The 19528-nt window shown below is 42.6% G+C and overlaps 1 protein-coding gene across 1 annotated transcript in view; it reads right to left on the bottom strand.

The window, feature by feature from the left end:
- Window positions 1-11256: 11256 nt before the first annotated feature.
- Window positions 11257-19528, bottom strand: part of LOC134603152 (protein FAM169B-like) — a 54840-nt gene continuing 46568 nt past the window's right edge. The window contains exons 5-8 of the mRNA XM_063448857.1: window positions 17862-18039; window positions 14608-14790; window positions 13777-13901; window positions 11257-11866 (exon numbers count right to left, since the gene is read on the bottom strand). Coding sequence (XP_063304927.1) covers window positions 11651-11866; window positions 13777-13901; window positions 14608-14790; window positions 17862-18039 — 702 coding nt within the window. The 3' untranslated portion in view covers window positions 11257-11650. The remainder of the gene's footprint in view (window positions 11867-13776; window positions 13902-14607; window positions 14791-17861; window positions 18040-19528) is intronic.

The raw sequence follows: 19528 nt of genomic DNA, 5'->3' as shown, positions 1-19528 counted from the left end.
ACTCGCCAAAATGGATTCAGATATGCCACGAGGAGCAATGTCGCCTCATGGTGGCCAGGACTTGTTTGTCCACTAGGACTGTGGTTAGGCCCATTTTGGACACGCCCCCTGAGTCCGAGATCCCTTTGCCGCCCCCTTACTTCCCTATAGGAAGAGGTGACGCGAGTGCAGGAAGTTCTATACCCCTCCCCTCATTGCCCTCATCCACTTCCGCTTCCTCCTCCAGTACAGAATCCACCCCCCCTCGTATTAAACCTCCCCTTCCGGAACCAGAACCAACCCCCGTTAGATCTGAATATCCTGATTTGGCGCCACTTCAAACTTCCGGTCAAGCTTCTTCTAGCTCGGCTGGGAGTATTCTATTTACTAGCTTTTCCCAAAATCAAGCTCCCACATCCTCATGCCTTATTTCCCCCAGACTGGAACCCATAACTGACGCCCCTTCACGTAGCCCTATACTAACCAGAGAACTGACCAGTACCCAACAACTCAAACATTATCAGATGCCTCTTCGTCTGAATCCTGGGTCAGCCTATCTCTATGCCGCAGGCCAAATGGCACATGCTGACCCAGTCTTCGTATATGTCCCGTTCACGACTACCGATCTCTTGAATTGGAAGACCCACAACTCCTCGTACACTGAGAAACCACAAGCTATGACCGATCTGTTCACCTCGATAGTTCAGACACATAATCCGACATGGGCTGATTGCCAGCAGTTATTAATGACATTGTTTAATAATGAGGAAAGGACAAGGATTAACCAAGCGGCCATTAAAGCGCTAGAGGATAGAGCCCGTGCTTTAAATCAAGCCAATCCGGCAGCATGGGCCGCAACACATTACCCTAATACCGATCCCGATTGGAATGTTAATGGCGCAGATATGGTTCAACTCAAAGCCTATAGAGACGCTATAATTGCTGGCATGAAAGCCGGAGGGAAGAAAGCTATTAATATGTCGAAGACAGTTGAGGTGATTCAGAAAAGTGATGAAGCGCCCAGTGTCTTTTATGACCGATTATTGGAGGCATACCGCTTGTATACCCCCTTTAATCCGGAAGACGCTGATAATTCCCGAATGGTAAACTCCGCCTTTGTCAGCCAAGCTTACGGAGATATTAAGCGCAAGCTACAAAAGTTAGAAGGGTTTGCAGGAATGTCTATCACCCAACTAATGGAGGTAGCAAATAAAGTATACATGAACAGGGAAACAGAGACAAAGAAAGAGGAAGAGCGCAAGATGCGTAAAAAGGCTGATATGCTAGCGGTAGCGATCGCAGGCGTAGATAGACGGGGCCCAGATAGAGGCGATAGTAGATGGAATAGGGAGCTTTTGAGTAGGAATCAGTGCGCGTATTGCAAGGAAGAAGGGCATTGGAGAAACGAGTGTCCGCAAAGAGAGCAGTACGAGAGAGACCCACCCAGGGCAGGTTACGGAAACTTTAGAGGCAGAGCGAGAGGTAGAGGAGGCCCCGGAGGGAGCAATGGTAATAGAGGAAGTAATGGGAACAGAGGAAGTGTAAGGGAAGATAGGTACTATCCAGCAGCGCAAAGGTCCCGTGATAGAGAAGGTAGGGACTTTGTAGGATTGGCTGACACGGTCATGGAGGACTATTGATACCGACCGGGCTCCATCCCCCTTGGTCGAGCGGAGCCTATGGTCGATGTATCAATAGGGGGAAAAAGGAGTGCGTTCATGATCGACACTGGTGCTGAACATTCGGTGGTGACTGACCGAGTTGCTCCTCCATCTGGAAGAACTATTACTGTAATAGGAGCAACTGGAAGAAGTGCTGCAAAACCGGTTCTTAAAAGTCGACTCTGCACATTGGGAGGCCACGTAGTAAAACATCAATTCCTTTATATGCCTGAATGTCCAGTCCAATTGCTGGGACGTGATATGCTATCTAAGTTACAAGCGCAGATTACGTTCCTACCAAATGGAACAACATCCTTAAAGTTTAATGGACCTTCAGGTAATATGACATTATCCGTACCAAAGGAAGAAGAGTGGCGACTTTATACAGCGTTGACTAGCCAAAACCCTAGGAGTGATGAATCCTTATTCAACATACCAGGAGTTTGGGCAGAGAACAACCCACCAGGACTGGCCCGCAATATTCCACCTATTAAAATCGAACTAAAACTTGAGGTTTATCCAGTGAGCCTAAGACAATATCACATCCCGCAGAAGGCTAAGAAGAACATCCAATCTTATCTGGATAAGTTCATACGGTATGGTATCCTAAAATTCTGTACTTCCCCCTGGAACACCCCATTGCTGCCTGTTCAAAAGCCCGGTACAGATGAGTATCGACCTGTACAGGACTTGAGAGCAGTCAATGATGCGGTTGTTAGTATACATCCAGTTGTGCCCAATCCATATAACCTGCTTGCTTTAATTCCGGGCGGGGCTACTTACTTTACAGTCCTAGACCTCAAAGATGCCTTCTTTTGCCTCCGAATTGCCGCAGAAAGCCAATGTATCTTCGCTTTTCAATGGGAAAACGCTGTGACGGGCTCAAAACGCCAAATGACCTGGACAAGACTGCCCCAAGGGTTTAAAAATTCACCTACCCTATTTGGTTCAGCTCTAAGTCAAGATTTATTGGATTTCGAGTCCATCCCAGGAGAGTGTGTATTGTTACAATATGTAGATGACTTGTTGATAGCAGCAGTTACAAAGGAAATATGTCAGCAAGCAACGCACGATCTACTACACATTCTCTGGAAGGCAGGATACAAGGTGTCTAGAAAGAAGGCTCAGTTGTGTTTGCCAACTGTCAAATATCTGGGATTCCATATCTCTGAAGGTCAAAGAATTATGGGGCCAGAGAGAAAAGAAGCTGTGTGCCAAATACCGATACCCAAGAATAGAAGACAAGTGCGAGAATTCTTGGGGGCAGCAGGCTTCTGTAGGATATGGATTCCCAGCTACGCGATACTGGCAAAACCTCTGTATGCAGCTATCAAAGGTACAGAGCACGACCCCTTCTTATGGACTCAAGAACAGCAAACGGCATTTGAAGATGTGAAGAAGGCTTTGATGAGTGCCCCAGCATTAGGTCTACCTGATCACACACGACCATTCTACCTGTATGTACATGAGCAAAGAAGAATGGCTGTGGGAGTATTGACACAGTACTTGGGATCATGGCAAAGACCTGTTGCCTACATGTCTAAGCAACTGGATGCAGTGGCCAGCGGACTTCCACCTTGTCTAAGAGCCGTAGCTGCAGCCGCCCTGCTAGTAGCTGAAGCCGATAAACTCACTCTGGGTCAAGAACTTTATGTACGAGTCCCACATGCAGTACAGACGTTGCTGGATTACAAAGGAAATCATTGGTTTAGTAACAGCCGTATGACCAAGTATCAAGCAATGTTGTGTGAAAACCCAAGAGTGCATTTAGAGACTGTAAATACCTTAAATCCAGCTACCCTTTTGCCACAACCTACTGAAAGTCAACATGATTGTTTGGAAGTAATGGATGAAGTATTTTCAAGTAGACCAGATCTTCGTGATTTTCCCATCCAGAACCCCGATGTTCAATATTACACCGACGGCAGTAGTTATGTGAAAGAAGGGATCCGCTATGCAGGATATGCAGTAACAACGATAGACAAGGTGATAGCTGTTACAATTGGCTGAAGGTTTAAGAGTGAACATCTACACGGACTCCAAGTATGCGTTTTTAACCACTGATGCCCACGGAGCTTTATATAAAGAAAGAGGACTATTGAATTCAGAAGGCAAAGATATCAAGTACGCAGCTGAAATCCTACAACTATTGGAAGCAGTGTGGGAGCCGAAAGAAGTCGGTATTATACATTGTCGAGCGCATCTGAGAGGAGATGGTGATGTAACCAAAGGAAATCGGATGGCAGATAGTGCAGCTAAGCGTGCCGCTGAATCAGGAAGACAAGAGTATGTGGGGCATATAGCTGCTCTTATACCAACTCCACTGTCTCAATGGACTCCAGTTTATACAGCTCAAGAAGAGGAGTGGTTAAAGACTGAACCTGGAAAGTATTTGGAGAACAAATGGTATCAGTTAGAAGATGGAAGAATAGTCATTCCAGCATCACTAGCGGTAGAAATTGTCCAAAACTATCACAACGGGACACATTCTGGGAGAGACAGCACAGAAGAATCTCTCAGAAAACATTTCTATATACCAAGATTGTCCAATTTGACTCAGGCCATTGTACGAAGATGTGTAACGTGTGCTAAGAATAATGCAAGGCAAGGACCAGTAAAGCCACCAGGAGTCCAGTTTATGGGGGGACTCCCCATGTCCGATTTACAAATTGACTATACAGTAATGCCTAAATCTGGTGGACATCGCTACCTACTGGTAGTTGTGTGTACCTATTCAGGCTGGGTAGAAGCATGTCCTACTCGTACAGAGAAAGCAGGGGAAGTTGTGAGATTCCTGCTACGAGAAATAATACCCCGATATGGACTACCCTGCTCTATAGGATCGGACAATGGTCCAGCTTTTGTTCATCAGTGCCTACAACAACTGACTCATATCCTTGGTATAAAGTGGAGGCTTCATACGGCATATAGACCCCAGAGTTCTGGTAAGGTAGAGAGAATGAATAGAACTATTAAGAATCAGTTGGCTAAAATGTGTCAGGAAACCCAACTTAAGTGGAACGTTCTCTTGCCCATAGCTCTATTGCGAATCCGCAGTACACCTACCAGAAGGATGGGCCTCTCTCCTTTTGAAATCATGTATGGGCGACCACCTCCCGTACTTGGTAACTTAAGGGGGGATTTGAGTCAGTTGGGAGAAGGAATTACCCGGCAGCAGGTTGTAGAGTTGGGTAAGACTATGGAGGAGGTACAGAAATGGGTACAAGATAGATTACCTGTGAATATTTATCCCCCAGTTCATAGTTACCACCCAGGAGACCAAGTGTGGATTAAAGAGTGGAATAATGTACCGTTAGGGCCCAAGTGGAGAGGTCCTTATGTTGTTCTTTTGTCTACCCCTACAGCGATAAAAGTAGCCGAAGTGACTCCGTGGATACATCACTCCAGGGTTAAACCAGCAGCAGTCGATTCTTGGCAAGCTACAGCAGATCCATAGAATCCCTGCAAGATCCGGTTAAAGCGCACAACTCAGTCGGAGTGACGAGGAACCTTGTGGATTACAAATTTTATTGTTTCAGAGATTTGGTAAGTGAGTGTTTAGACGGCCATAATAAAGCCTGTCCGCTCACCAACGAGTGTATAAGTCAGGAAAAGTCTCGAAGGGACCCCTGTGAAGACGAGCAGAACTCCATTCCCTGCAGCCCTTACATCCTGGAAGCTGAGGTGCCTTCGCACGGACGAAGACTGAGGATGACGACAAAAGATGTATTCTTAATAATGTTTTTATATGTGTATTTTTATATTCAGGAAGGTAGAGGTACCGACACTCCTAGCTGTGAGGTATGCATTAAGACTACAAAAACAGGTAACCATATTTCCCAAACCCTAATTTGGCATTCGCAATACGAGTGTAAAGGAGATGTATCAAGATGTAGATACTTAAATATAGAATATAGTGTGTGCCATTTAGGAGTAGGAGAACCTAAGTGCTTCAGTCCAGAGTATCAACCTCGTACAATTTGGTTGACTCTCAGGAATGGAGATCCTCAGGGGACCCTAATTAATAAGACGGTATTAGAATCCGTACATCCTTCGGGTGTTCTGCTATTTGATGCGTGTAAGGCGATATCAAGTGGTAGAAAGCCGTGGAATGTATGTGGGGATCTTAGATGGGAGAGGACGTATGGGTCTAACGATAAATATATTTGTCCCAGTAGTAAAAATAAGTATGTGAGCCCTAGATGCCCTAGATGCCCAAATAGAGATTATAACTTTTGCCCATATTGGTCTTGTGTGGGGTGGGCAACTTGGGGACAGACAGTAGACAAGGACATGATTGTGACTAAGTTGCCTACCAGTCCATATTGTAAGTCTATGGAATGCAATCCAGTCCATATACTTATCAATAACCCCGACAAGTTCTTAGATAAATATGGTAATTTATTTGGGTTTCAAATATATGGGACGGGCTTAGATCCTGGGACAGTATTGTTTATAGGGATAGAGACTGATATGGTATCCTCCCAGACTCATCAAGTATACCATTCCTTTTATGAAGAGATGAGCATAGATAATAAGATCCCCCATAATGCTAAAAACCTGTTTATTGATTTAGCTGAAAGTATTGCCGGTAGTCTTAATGTTACCAACTGCTATGTGTGTGGAGGTACTAACATGGGAGACCAATGGCCTTGGGAAGCAAAGGAGGTAATGTCCGGTTCTGAGGCAGTTGACCAATTAATATCTACACAAGCCGATTATCATATGAGTGTTAGAGGTAAATCTGAGTGGAGATTAAAGACCTCCATCATAGGTTATGTTTGCATAGCAAGGAAAGGAATGATGTATAATACTTCTGTAGGAGAATTAACTTGTCTAGGGCAAAAAGCTTATGATGATGATACAAAGAATACAACTTGGTGGTCGGCTTCAAATGTCTCAGAACCATCTAACCCGTTTGCTAGATACGCCAATTTAAAGGATGTATGGTTTGATTTATCCATCACATCTAACTGGAGAGCCCCAGCAAATTTGTACTGGATCTGTGGTAAGAAAGCCTATTCGGAGTTGCCACAGGACTGGGAAGGGGCATGTGTGTTGGGTATGCTCAAACCATCCTTCTTCTTGTTACCTATCGAAACAGGTGAGACTTTAGGTGTTAAAGTGTATGATGTGAATCATAGGAAGAAAAGAGGACCCATAGAGATAGGCACCTGGGAAGATAATGAATGGCCTCCCCAGCGTATTATAGATTACTATGGGCCAGCCACGTGGGCAGAGGATGGTACCTTTGGTTATAGAACCCCAATTTACATGCTCAACCGTATTATAAGATTACAGGCAGTGGTTGAGATTATTACTAACGAGACATCACAAGCGTTCAATCTTCTAGCGAAGCACAATACCAGGATGAGGACAGCAGTATACCAAAATAGATTAGCCTTGGATTACCTTTTGGCAGTAGAGGGAGGTGTATGTGGGAAGTTTAACCTGAGCAATTGCTGTCTTCAAATAGATGACGAAGGGCAAGCAATAGCTGAGCTTACTAGCCATATGGTTAAACTAGCGCATGTGCCTACACAGGTATGGAAAGGGTATAATCCAAGTAGTTGGTTTCGTAGCTGGTATGAGTGGTTTGGAGGGCTTAAGGCAGTGGTAGGTGGAGTCCTACTAATTTTAATGTTGTGTCTACTCCTGCCGTGTCTTATACCCTTAGTAGTTAGGTCTGTGCAAAGCCTGATAGAAAATATAGCAGAGAGGAAGGCTGCTGCACAGATAATGGCAATTTATAAATATAAGGCTCTAGATCAGGGAGAACCAATGCAGGAAGAGGAGTGTTGAAGATTCACATCATAAGATAAGTCTGGTCTGGTTCAAGGTAACTTGCGGTGTATGCAAACTAAGGTTAAGTGATGCCTCAAGTAATTGTGAAATATCAAGAGGCATCAAAGGGGGGAATGTGGTGGAATCTCGGTAAAAATAAATTTAGTAGGCCGAGATTACCACGTGGCATGTGTACGTGCATATGCTGACGTATCGATCAGTTGGTTGCACGAGGCAAGATACGATCAGTAGTGTACGGAGCATGTGCAAGAATACAGGATATAGTATTCCCCTCCTCCATTGTGCTGGACAGGCCATGCGGTCAAGCAGGAAGTTAATTCTTATTTGTATTGATTGGTCAAGAGAATGTGCGGGTGGAGCTTAATATGGGAGGAGTTATGTGCCTATATAAGGAGCCTGCACTATTGTCCGGGGCTCAGAACTTGCTGTATTTTGGTGACATTAGTCCCTCTGAGTCCCGATCGGTGATCCAATAAAGAATCTCTTCCTTCCTGAAGAAACCTGTGTCCATCTCTCTGCTTGGCTTCCGTCAGTTTCTCCGGTATCATTGTCTGGCACTTGTGAAATGGCCATGCCTGGCCATCTGGATGGCACAGTGCGAATCGTGACAGTTACTAACAGGCAAAGAACCTCTGCACCAACCAATAGTGTCACATTAGCTAAAGGGTAGCCACCAAGCCCATAGTAAGTGACCTTGGGAGTAAGCATTTACTTAGTGTAGTGTAAAACAAGATAGGCATAGTGTCAGCAAGATGGCCAATAGTGTAGATAAATGTATAAAAAATGAGCATACTTCCCAGAATCTTTTCTGTAGAATGCCATTCTACAAAACTGCTCCTTTTCTACCAGGAATGAGGTAGATAGTTTAGAGTAATATAATATGCAGATTGTGGAGGAGCTTTGAAACTCGACCAGTGTGTATCACTGCCAAAGAATTGCTTATTTTTCCAGCAGAGTGATCTGTGATATATTGGACACTTGGAAGGGAGGGGGAAGGAGGAGAGGGGTTATGGAACAAATGGAGGGGAGGGGCAAGGGGAGGGAAGAATGGGGCACATGTAGTGGAGGGTGGAGAGAGGGAGGGTATGGGACACACTGAGGAGAGGGCGAAGAATGGGACACATGGAGGGGAGGTGGAGAGGGAGGGTTTGGGACACATCAAGGGGAGTGGGGAGAGAGGGAGGGTGTGGTACAAATGGAGTGGAGGTGTGAGAGAGGGTATAGGACACATGGAGTGGAGGGGGGAGAGAGTGTGGGTATGGGACAAATGGAGGGAGGAGAGGGAGGGTATGGGGAAATGAAGGTGGAGGAGAGGGTGGGTATAGGACACATGGAGGGGAGGGAGAGAGGGGGAAGAATAGGACATGTGGAGGGAAAGGGGTAGGGTATGGGACACATGGATTGGAAGAGGGGGAAGAGAGGAATGGGACATAGGGAAGGGGAGAAATGGGACACAAGGAGGGAAACATGGAGCGGCTGAGGAGACAGGGAATGGGACACATGGAAGGGAGGAGGAAGAATAGGACACGTGGAGGGAAAGGGGTAGGGTACGGGAGATATGGATTGGAGGAGGGGGAAGAGAGGAATGGGACATATGGAAGGGGAGAAATGGGACACAAGGAGGGGCAAGGAGGGTATGGGAAACATGGAGCGGCTGAGGAGACAGGGAATGGGACACATGTCACGATTGTCACGATTCGGGGAAGTGTCACGATTCGGGGAACCCAACACGCTAACACACACACAGAAAGTGTGCAGTACCGGTCCTTAGAGTGGCCGGGCTAAGCGCACACAGAATAGTCAGGAGACAAGCCGAGTAAGGGGAACCAGAAAACAGAATAACGAGAAACAAGCCGAGGTCAAAGGGTAGGAGAAAGTCACAAAGTCAGTATAACAAGCCAGAGAGTACGTAACCAGAAATCACACGTTCAGAATCAATACTATAAAGCAAAGACCACAACAGGGCAGGGAGGAACAGGAAAGGTAAGTATTTAAACCAGAAGGTTAATTCTGATTGGCTAATTTCCAATCAGAATTAACAATCACACGTGGGAGATATCTAAACCTCCCACTGTGATTGAGGCACTGTGCCTTTAACGCCGGGTCAGGTGACTGACCCCGGCGTGTAACAAATTGGCCGGTCTCCCAGCGTGCAGCGTCATGCATGCTGCCGCCGGGGGACCCGGAAGAAGACGCGGGCGGCACCCGTGGCTGGGAGGATGCCGCCCGCCGAACACATGGCAGGAAGGGGACCGCGGACGGCTGGAGGGTGAGTGCCGCGAGCGGATTGCAGCCTCCCCTCGCAGCCGCCCGCGGGATCCTGACAGGGAGGAGGGGGAAGAGAGGAATGGGACATAGGGCAGGGGAGAAATGGGACACAAGGAGGGGCAAGGAGGGTATGTGAAACATGGAGCGGCTGAGGAGAGAGGGAATAAGACACATGGAGGGGCCTGCGCGTGAGATTAAGACAGGGGGGGGGGGGGGAGGGATATGAGACACAAGGGAGGGGGCCCCAGTGCAAAGTTTCACACTGGGGCCCGGTGGATTGTAATTACGCCTCTATCCAGACAAAAAGGCACCTTAACAAAATAACCCAAAACATACATTCCTACACCAGTAAATCTCACATATCAGATATCACCAGATAGCTCAAAATGTCAGCTGTATACAGTTTTAAAAGCGCACTAATTTTCTGTGGGTTGTAGGATAGTCTGTGTGGGTTAAACATTTGATCAGCCATGGCAATAGCCCAATTACATCTATGGAGCTACAAGCTTAAGCATCCCCTAGAGATTTTGTTTTATGCAAATCAGTGACTATGCTACTATGTTGATGTTAAAAAGACAACACAGTCTACCCTGACACGCGGGGCGGGGGGGGGAGGGGGGGGGGGGGGGTTGAGGAGGAGTGTGAGGAGATATGGGAGGCATGTTCCAGGTTTTCTACATGTATCACAATGGCAGGACCAATCTTTCAAGACACTGTGTAGGTGGTATACCACACCAGTGCAACTATATCATATGAAGAAGGTGCCCACAGGTGCCATGGGCAGATTTATTTTCTTGTTTAAATAATTGAAAGCATAAGAGGGGCCGCATGCCCCTCTGTGGTGTTCTCAGTACAAAGAGCATGTCGTTCTATGATAGGGAGATGGGGAATTTTATGGGAAGTGAGTCCACTGGCAGAAAAGCAAGTATGAAGGTAGGCAGCCATCCGCTCCTCCTACCTGTTTAGAGTAGCTGCGTGCCGTCCTGTCTCAGCAGCTACCTTGTAAAGTGGCCAAGCTGCCGAGGAGCATTTGTATGTTTTTTTTTTGTTTTTTTTAAAGGGCTCTGTCACCTTTAAGGGTGTTTTTGCAAAGATTCCTGAAGGTGATATGCTTGCTTTGGGTGTAGTGGCCCAGGAGTGCAGAGGTAAGTAGATATACTTACTTGAAGCTGTCCCCCACTGCACCACCACCTTTCTTCAACTCTTCAACTCTTCCTCTTCCAATGTGTGATATAAAAGAAGACTTTTTCAGTTTCAGCTATAAGGTCATGGTATTATAACTTGTCATATATCTATTAGTCATATTCTTTTCATATATATTTTGAGAAGTACCTGTTGGGTTTAGTCCTTCATGACTCCTATATGTCAAACCCCATACCAGACTCTGAGATATGTAACTCTCACAGAGAAGTAAAATTATTTGAAACCCATCTCACATTGTCAGCAGGGAGTTGACAAAATAGCAATATGCAGCTATGTACCGCCTCAATATTTATGTTAATGTATGTTATACAAGAGGATGTATCTTTAGATAATGGAGATATTCGGTTTACAAAGTTGTTGTTTATTCCTACAAATTCATAATACAGTGTCCCAGTGGTGTTTACGCAAAATATAGCCATTGCAGTCCACATAAATTAGGGTCTATTTGTTCGTTAAATACAAAATAATTATTTGTAAACAGTAAAAGCAATAATTAGACAAGTCATTATTACACATTCCAAATGACGTGCCTTTGGTTAAACAGAACCAAACAGCATGTTGAGATAATTATCCTCACAATTTTCCCTCTTGACTGCAGTTTTACAGATTTAAGGTGTTATTATGGGATTAATAAGCACAATTAGTTCATTTTGGAGGGGAAGACTGCATTCACATTCACTCTATGGATCATGTTTAGTTCAATGCAAGAGAACACACAAAAAGTGCTTAAAACCTCAGTTAATTTTTCTTTGCTTGTTGACGTTTTCATCTCTACAGTCTGTCGTGCGTCTTCTCTTTTTGTTTTCCCCCCGTGTCCTTAAAACAACATATGAATCATCCTCAGGTGAGATGGAGCCTTTCCTATCAAGACGGCCATTTACGATTTTTTCATTTGAAAGGCTGTTCGTATCTGTGCATTCACTGGTATAGTCTGATGTGCACTCCTGCAGCTAGATAGATGAATGTTAAAGTGAAAAAAAACTGTATAGGATTACTAACATAACAATTCAAATAAAATAATTGGTGTTCTGTTTTGTTGTCAACAAATTATTTAAAAAAAAAATTAACAAAACAAAAAAAAGGCTGAATATTAGAATCTACATTTTTTTTTATTTTATTTTTTAAACTTGCTAAAGTGAAACGGGATAGCTATAATTTTTACCATCTGCTGAATTCCTCTTAAATTCTCAGTTTTTAATGTATTATTATATGCACAAATCAACAAAATACAAGCTAATTAGAGAGAACAGAATGTTTCTAATATACCAGTAAAATTTAAAATGTAGTTAGATCTATAAAGCTGATATACTATATGTACATACTCATGTGCTATTATCTAATTATGTGAAATATTATTGCTACGTGAGTGACCAATGGTTGTGTTGACAGACGGCATTACTTCAATATGTCAATATAAATAAAACTGAAACAATCTCCAATCTATATGTAAATTATTGACATTTTCTAATATCCATAAGGTAGACGAGATTCAGAAAGGGAAAAGAGACAATGTGATCCATGTGAAACCAATGTATGTTCTGACTGACTGTTCGGTATTTTCAGCCAGATAGAATTAGCATTTATTTCATGGCACACAATGCATAGATGGGAACAAATCATGTAGAATTAACAGCACAAACAGGCACGGACAAGTTTCATACATTTCACATATTTGTTTTAACATGTGATTTTTTTAAATAAACCGAAATCTTATATAAAATGTTTAATGTTTGCTTTTTTTTAATGTAACAATTTAAAATGGAAATACAGCCTAAACATAGTTAAAAATGGCAGAGTTGTTTTTCTCCTTCAGGTTAAAAACGTAAATATTTCTGAAAGCCATTAGGAAAAAGCACACAATATAAATGCAAATACTTTAAAGCAGGGGTGGTGAGAAAGGCAGGGAGCCCTTTACATTCTGTGCTCCTCCTGGACAGCTTCCTCATACACCCTGCAGTGAGCCGACTGCCGAGATATGACATCATCCCAGCATCGGCATCACTGCTGGGCGCACTGTGAATTGGTTATAGCGTGGATTCCTGTGACATTGTCAATCCATTGAGTGTTAAACCATTTTTAAGCAGTTTAACACTGAATACGGCATATTAATCTCCCTTAACTCAGCCCCTACTGGAGTTGTGGCTTAGACCGTGATTACAGACTTTCTTCTAGTCATACCAAGTCATACCTCGAATGGGTGCTGTGGTAAACTGAAAGCGGTCATTAGCTCTCTTACAGAGACACCCGAAACCCTTAAAGATCCCATTTTAGCTTGCTAAATTCCTTTACGTGCAAAGAATCTTTTTTTTTTCACTGTACAAAAAGTGTAGATTTTAATAGAAACTGACACTTTTATAAATTAACTATACATCCCCCTGGCTTTCAAGCAAGTAAGGTCCTATTACTTCCTGGTTTGGTTAGCTCAGTGGTGCTAAACTCAAGAGGCAGCAATTGCTCAGAGCACCTGCGTTGCAAAGACTTCTCATTGAGCTGAATTGGGAAGTTTGTGATTGGACAGCCACAGAAAATCTGGGTGAGGTTAGAAGATGAGAGCATGCTAAGACAGCAAACAAGATAACTAAAGCTTTTTCAAACTGTATAAACCTATACCCCCAAATGATAAAAATGCATGATTAAATGCATTCCAGGTTTCAGTGGGGATACATCTTCTAAACCGTGATTTTTATTTATTTTCTCTATTTTGCCACTGGAGCATCAGTTTAATGTAGAAGGCCAACATCAATAGTACTCCAGACACTACAACTACTTCAACGAGATGGAACAGGTACAGTGTCTACTGTGTCCTTTTAAAAATCCTCCTCTTTAATATTTCTACAAGTGACACACTGACAATACTCACCGCTGGAGTTTCTCCAAGCTGTATCTTTAACCAGATATTAATTCTCTGACTCCAGTCACCTGGAGGGTCCACTTCCCACATTCGATCTTGTTCTTCGGGATGATCCCTTAAGAATTTGCTGCATACTGTCATTAGAAATGGAAGGGTGTATTTTTGTGGTGTACACTGCAGTCAACAAATATAGTATGATATAAGATATATAACAATGCATGGAGCACCCACTGGCTGACTTCAAAATTAAGCATCTTTCACAAAGCCCAATATGGTAGGAGTGTTCAAACAGTATTGTATCTTTTGTATTTGAGTGCCTATTTTGTTAAATAAACACTCTAAGCACCACAACTACTCCAGCACATTGTAGTGGTTATGGTTGCAGGAGTTAACTGGCACCCCCTCCGTTGTAAGTAGTAAGACCATTTCAGAACAGTTTGACTTCTTACCTGAGGTCTGCCAGGCACCACTCCCTGAAGGCTAAAACGGTTCAACTACTTCCATAAGGGGTTGTCAGGGTATGGCACTGTAGTGGTTATGGTGCTTGTAGTGTTTCTTTAAGCTTGTATTTTGTTTTGTACACTGGAAAAAAAAGTATTATTTTATTGAAATACTTTGTGGACTGCATTGGTCTTTACATGATGTATATTTAGTTTCCAAGTGGTGACTGCCTTCAATTGTTAGAAACGCACATTTGGCAGATCTAGAAAATGCTTTACAGATTATTTAAAATACTTGCAAGGTTTTCACAGAATTGCCATGTATTTCCAAGTATCTCTTTAATCAAGGTTTAAATGATTTATTATTGTGATCTCATGTATCCTTCCCAAGTACTCTTACCTCGATACATAGCAGGAGAAATAGGGCAACTGACACCCAAAGCAAGCTCCCTTGCAAAGGTTTGGCAATAATCTTGTAACATTCGTGTTCCCAAGCCATGTCTTCGCCATCTCTTTCTAACAAACAATGTGTCTAGAACAGGTAGCAGGTAACAATGGCTGTTTCTGTCATTATATAAGCTGCCTGTGGCATTGAACAAGACACAAAAGGAGAGAACTATAACATTTACCCCGAGTTAAGGCATAATATTTATTCCATTCAAACAGGTACAATATTGCATTGAAAAAGCGTATCAATTGATTAGCATTATACAAACATTTATGAGCTCAACACCTCTCTAGTTACCGGTTTATTAACTGTATTGTACACAGAGCAAAGATGCCATTCATTAATACTTGGAAAAAAGGAGATTTCACCAGCAACAAATGGAAATGTTCTTCACAGTAAGAGCAATAAAGACAGGGCACTGTGTGCATCAAATTCAATACAGGGCATTAAAAAAGAGTCGCAATTTGTTTTGGCAAAGCTGGATAGTCAAGGCTATAATAGTGAATATAAATCTTATTAACGTATTGTTGATAAAACTGCCACTTCACATTCAACTAAAAGTAATTCAAATACAGCAGGTATTCAATATTTTTTTTTTTTTTTTTTGGGGGGGGGGGGGGGGGGGGTGACGAGTGTATGCATCAGAATGACTGGGTTTATGAGCTTGACGACAGATGCAGTTCATGTGTTATTAGTTTGCCTAATTCTATTTCGAATGAGATAATTTGTTCCAAACTGTAATGATTTTTGTTAACCATAAACACTTAGAAGTAAAGGCTCGAGTAATTGGCATTTGCTTTTTATTTTGTTGTAAGCAATTGAAAAGCTGTCATTGTCAGATTATCTGGTGCTTGTGAAAAAATTGATTATGAGCACTGAGTCTATATGGGGTATAAAATGTAACCTACAACAATAATATATCCCAGCAACTTTATTTTCTCTAGTTTTCCTACCTGTGTATTAATTGAACACACATAAAATGAAGTAGTCTCTCCAACACAGCAGTGATTACTGAACAGTTTTCTCAATATGTATTAGCGTGAAAGCAAACGGATATGTGTAAGAATTAATTTAGGTCAAACTTCTAAAAGTGTGAATGTGCAGGAGGTTCTTTTCCCAAATAATAGTTTTATTTTTCCACATCTGCACTCACATTTGATACACAATTCCCTTGTAACATAATATAAACTTTTCATCAATGTTGCATAATAATTAACCTTCTCTGTCCTAATTTAAAACGTATGAACGATGTAGACTGGATGAAAACAAGTCCAATATTACATATTTGGACCCACCGGATATAACGATAGAGGCTCTAAAGAAGCCAAAACACTTCTGGTTAATGTAAGGCAAATGCTATTCTGTTCATATGATCTGTGTATAACCTAGTTACTGTGTTTAAAAAAAAAAAAAAAAGCAATATAAGAATACAGCCAGAGGCTTAAAAAGAGTGGGTGGAGCTAGTGAGTCATGCTTTGAATAGCCAGCAAGTCAGCAGACTGAGGGTATTGTCAAAACACACAGCGGATGCCGTCACCTCAGCCTGATGAGACAGTCAACAGGAGGTAATTATTTCTGTTGCCTTAAGCTGGTCTTGGCACAGAGAGGCCAGGAACGACCTCGCTGCCAAAAATGACCCTGTTTGTTAAAATCCCTGACACCACCAGGCAAAACACAGACTGCTCACAAACAATGTGCTGCAAAAAAGTATCTTGCTACAGAGTAGGGTAAACATGGCATAAACAGAGGTCTCTTAAAACACCATTAAAGGAACAATCCAAGTACCATAACCACTACAGCCAACTGCAAGGATTATGGAGCAAGAAGTGCCCTTGCGCAATCCCAGTGTAGTTTATAAAATTATCTTAGAATGGACTGACAACGTTCCTGGGTTCCACTGGATACAACTGGCTGCATATCCTGAGCTACACAGGGACATGCAGGGCTGCACTCAGTGACTAAGTATGGGAGCTGAGCACTCCCAGCCAGTGAGCAGAGTATTGGCCCTGCTTAGGGTGAGCAGGAGAAGCATGGAGGTGGCATGGCTTCCTAGGGGACCCAGGTAAGTTGTCAAATCTGTCTAAAACATTAAAGAGGTGCTAGTGGCTATTTAAACCATGCAAAGAAAAAATGAACTTACTGCAAATCGCCCTCATATACCGTATATACTCGAGTTTTTTGTGCTGAAAAACCCCAACTCGGCTTATACTCGAGTCACTGTCTGTATTATGGCAACTTACATTGCCATAATACAGACTGGGGCTGTGGGGGCTGCATAGCGTTTACTTACCTCTCCTGCAGCTCCTGTCAGCTCCCTTCTCCTCCGCGCCGGTCCGTTCAGCACCTGTCAGCTTCCAGTGTAAATCTCGCGAGAGCCGCGGGGTCATAGTGCGGCTCTCACGAGACTTACAGTGTGAGCTGACAGAGGAGCTGCACGGACCGGCGCGGAGGAGAAGGGAGCTGACAGGAGCTGCAGGAGAGGTAAGTGCTCTCTGCCAGGCCCCCTCCCCCCCACTGATCTGCCAAGGCCACTGGACCACCAGGGAGTGAGAGACCCCCTCCCTGGCCAGCTAGGAAGCAGGGAGGGGGGACGAAAAAAATAATAAAAATATTAATAATAATAAAAAAATTAATAATAAAATAATAATAATTAAAAAAAAATGATATAACAAAAAAACTATTAAAATAAAATCATACAAAAATAATAAAAATGCCCACCCCCACCAAGGCTCTGCATCACACACTCACACACTGCATTCATACACACACTGCACTCACACACACACTGCATTCTCATACACACACACTGCACTCATACACACACACTGTAAATAAATATTAAATTAATATAATTTTTTTTAGGATCTAATTTTATTTAGAGATTTACCAGTAGCTGCTGAATTTCTCACCCTAGTCTTATACTCGAGTCAATAAGTTTTCCCAGTTTTTTAGGGTAAAATTAGGGGCCTCGGCTTATATTCGGGTCGGCTTATACTCGAGTATATACGGTACATTGAATATATCATGAGATACAAAGATACATGCTGTATTCAATGTAAAATATCAAGATATACTCACCTCACCTACCCTATCTTTAACCGCTTTGTGGGTGTTACTTTTTATGTAGCACTCACCCATAGTCTATCCTCCAGACTGAGGGACAAAGGCAGAGGGAGGAAGAGCGAGACAGAGAAATAGGCATTTACCTTTGATTTTGTACGTGTAGAATGCTACTGCCTCTCCATGGTGCCAGAGGATCTTGGCTAGCTCTCCTGCAGAGTGTGGAAGAAAGCAGACTCCATCCTCCGACTCACCACCCTCCATAAACCCACACACTAAGCAGTTGAGGACAAAGAGGCCAATCCGTTCTCCAAATGTCTGGACCTACATAACAATAGCAGAAAGTAGTCAAAAGCTAAACTGGTTCTTGAACATAATCAAGATATCAGATCCGGATTACATCTAATAGCATATCTGCGATTATATATATTTATGGGAGGGCACCATATCTGGCAACCTTAGGTTTATTCATCATCTCCATGAAAGGTGTGGAGGCGCTGAACACCAGGAAGCACCTCAAGTGGTTGTGTGAGTGTGCTCCTAGGCAGTAATGAAAAGGCAGTGTTTACAGTGTTCAGCCTGCAGGAACAAAACCAGAACCAGTACAGCTGTAGTTGTTCTGGTGACTATAGGGTCTCTTTAAGGTTGATGCTACTACTTTTGACAGAACATCCCATTATTGTATAACAAAAATAAATCTTTTGAAGTGTGACTAACCCAATAATGGTAGACTAGAGTAGAGGTTGCCAGGTAGGGGGCAGGGCACAAGAACAACAGTTTTAGAAGAATACAATCTCAATACTGAACTAGCCATGAGAAAATATTTTATAATCTGAGGAACCTGTAGGAATGTCAGGGACAGCTGTATATAATAATCTGTGATAAGTATTCTTAACAAAATACTAACAGGGGTCGGTTCACAAACCATGATGCACGATATGCTTTTGAAATTTACCATCTCCAAGCTTCCCTCTGTTGAGCACCCACTGACGTAAACAGACTTGAGCTAACAATGTTTTTCCCTAGATTAATTACTTTGGGAAACTCTAAGTGCACTTAGCAATGAGTTTGTGTTTAGCAATGTTCAAAGCTGGCTGCAAGGTCTGAAGGTAAGTAAAACATCTTGATTTTTTAATTACTTGAGGGCCCTGAATCTACGTAGATAGAACACTTTAATGCTTGAAATACAAATTTGTGTATTTAACATAAGGAGTGTGCCTTTAAATGATTTGCAAGTTATTTATATATTATACTGAAAGGGTTTATAAAATACAATTTTTTATTAATACCCATTCTCCAAGTGTCCTTTTAAATGGCCTCATTATGTTAGTATCCCTTTAAATGGATTAGAGAATGGAAGTTTATGTATTTGAATGACTTTATGCAGCGTCCTTTGTTGGAAAAGCATACTTTAATGCCCAAAACATATTTAAGGGATGTAATCCAATTTTAATGGACATTGTCCCTGGTGTCACGATATGTATACCCAATCAAGCAGGGAGAGGGTATCACCACAGAAGAGACAGAGATAAATGAATTATCTGGCCTTGGAATGGCCAGACTTAACATATACAACAGATAAATATAGAGTCAGAAAACTAGTCAAGTTCAGGGTCATAGATGAACAGATAAACAGAATAAACTAGTCAGGTCAGAATATACAGAAAAGCAGTAATTGTAGAGCATGCTGGGTCAGGGATACATAAGTACTCAAAATTCTTATAAACCAGCCAACGTCAAAACTAGATAATACACAGAAAAGGCATAAGGAATGCACATATTGGGATCTAGGATAGAAACCACAATTGGGCAC

The sequence above is a fragment of the Pelobates fuscus genome, chromosome 3, assembly GCF_036172605.1.
Source record: "Pelobates fuscus isolate aPelFus1 chromosome 3, aPelFus1.pri, whole genome shotgun sequence".
NCBI classification, from domain to species: Eukaryota; Metazoa; Chordata; class Amphibia; order Anura; family Pelobatidae; genus Pelobates; species Pelobates fuscus.
Note: the sequence above shows the minus strand (reverse complement) of the source record. Positions and strands in the feature narration are given on the sequence as shown.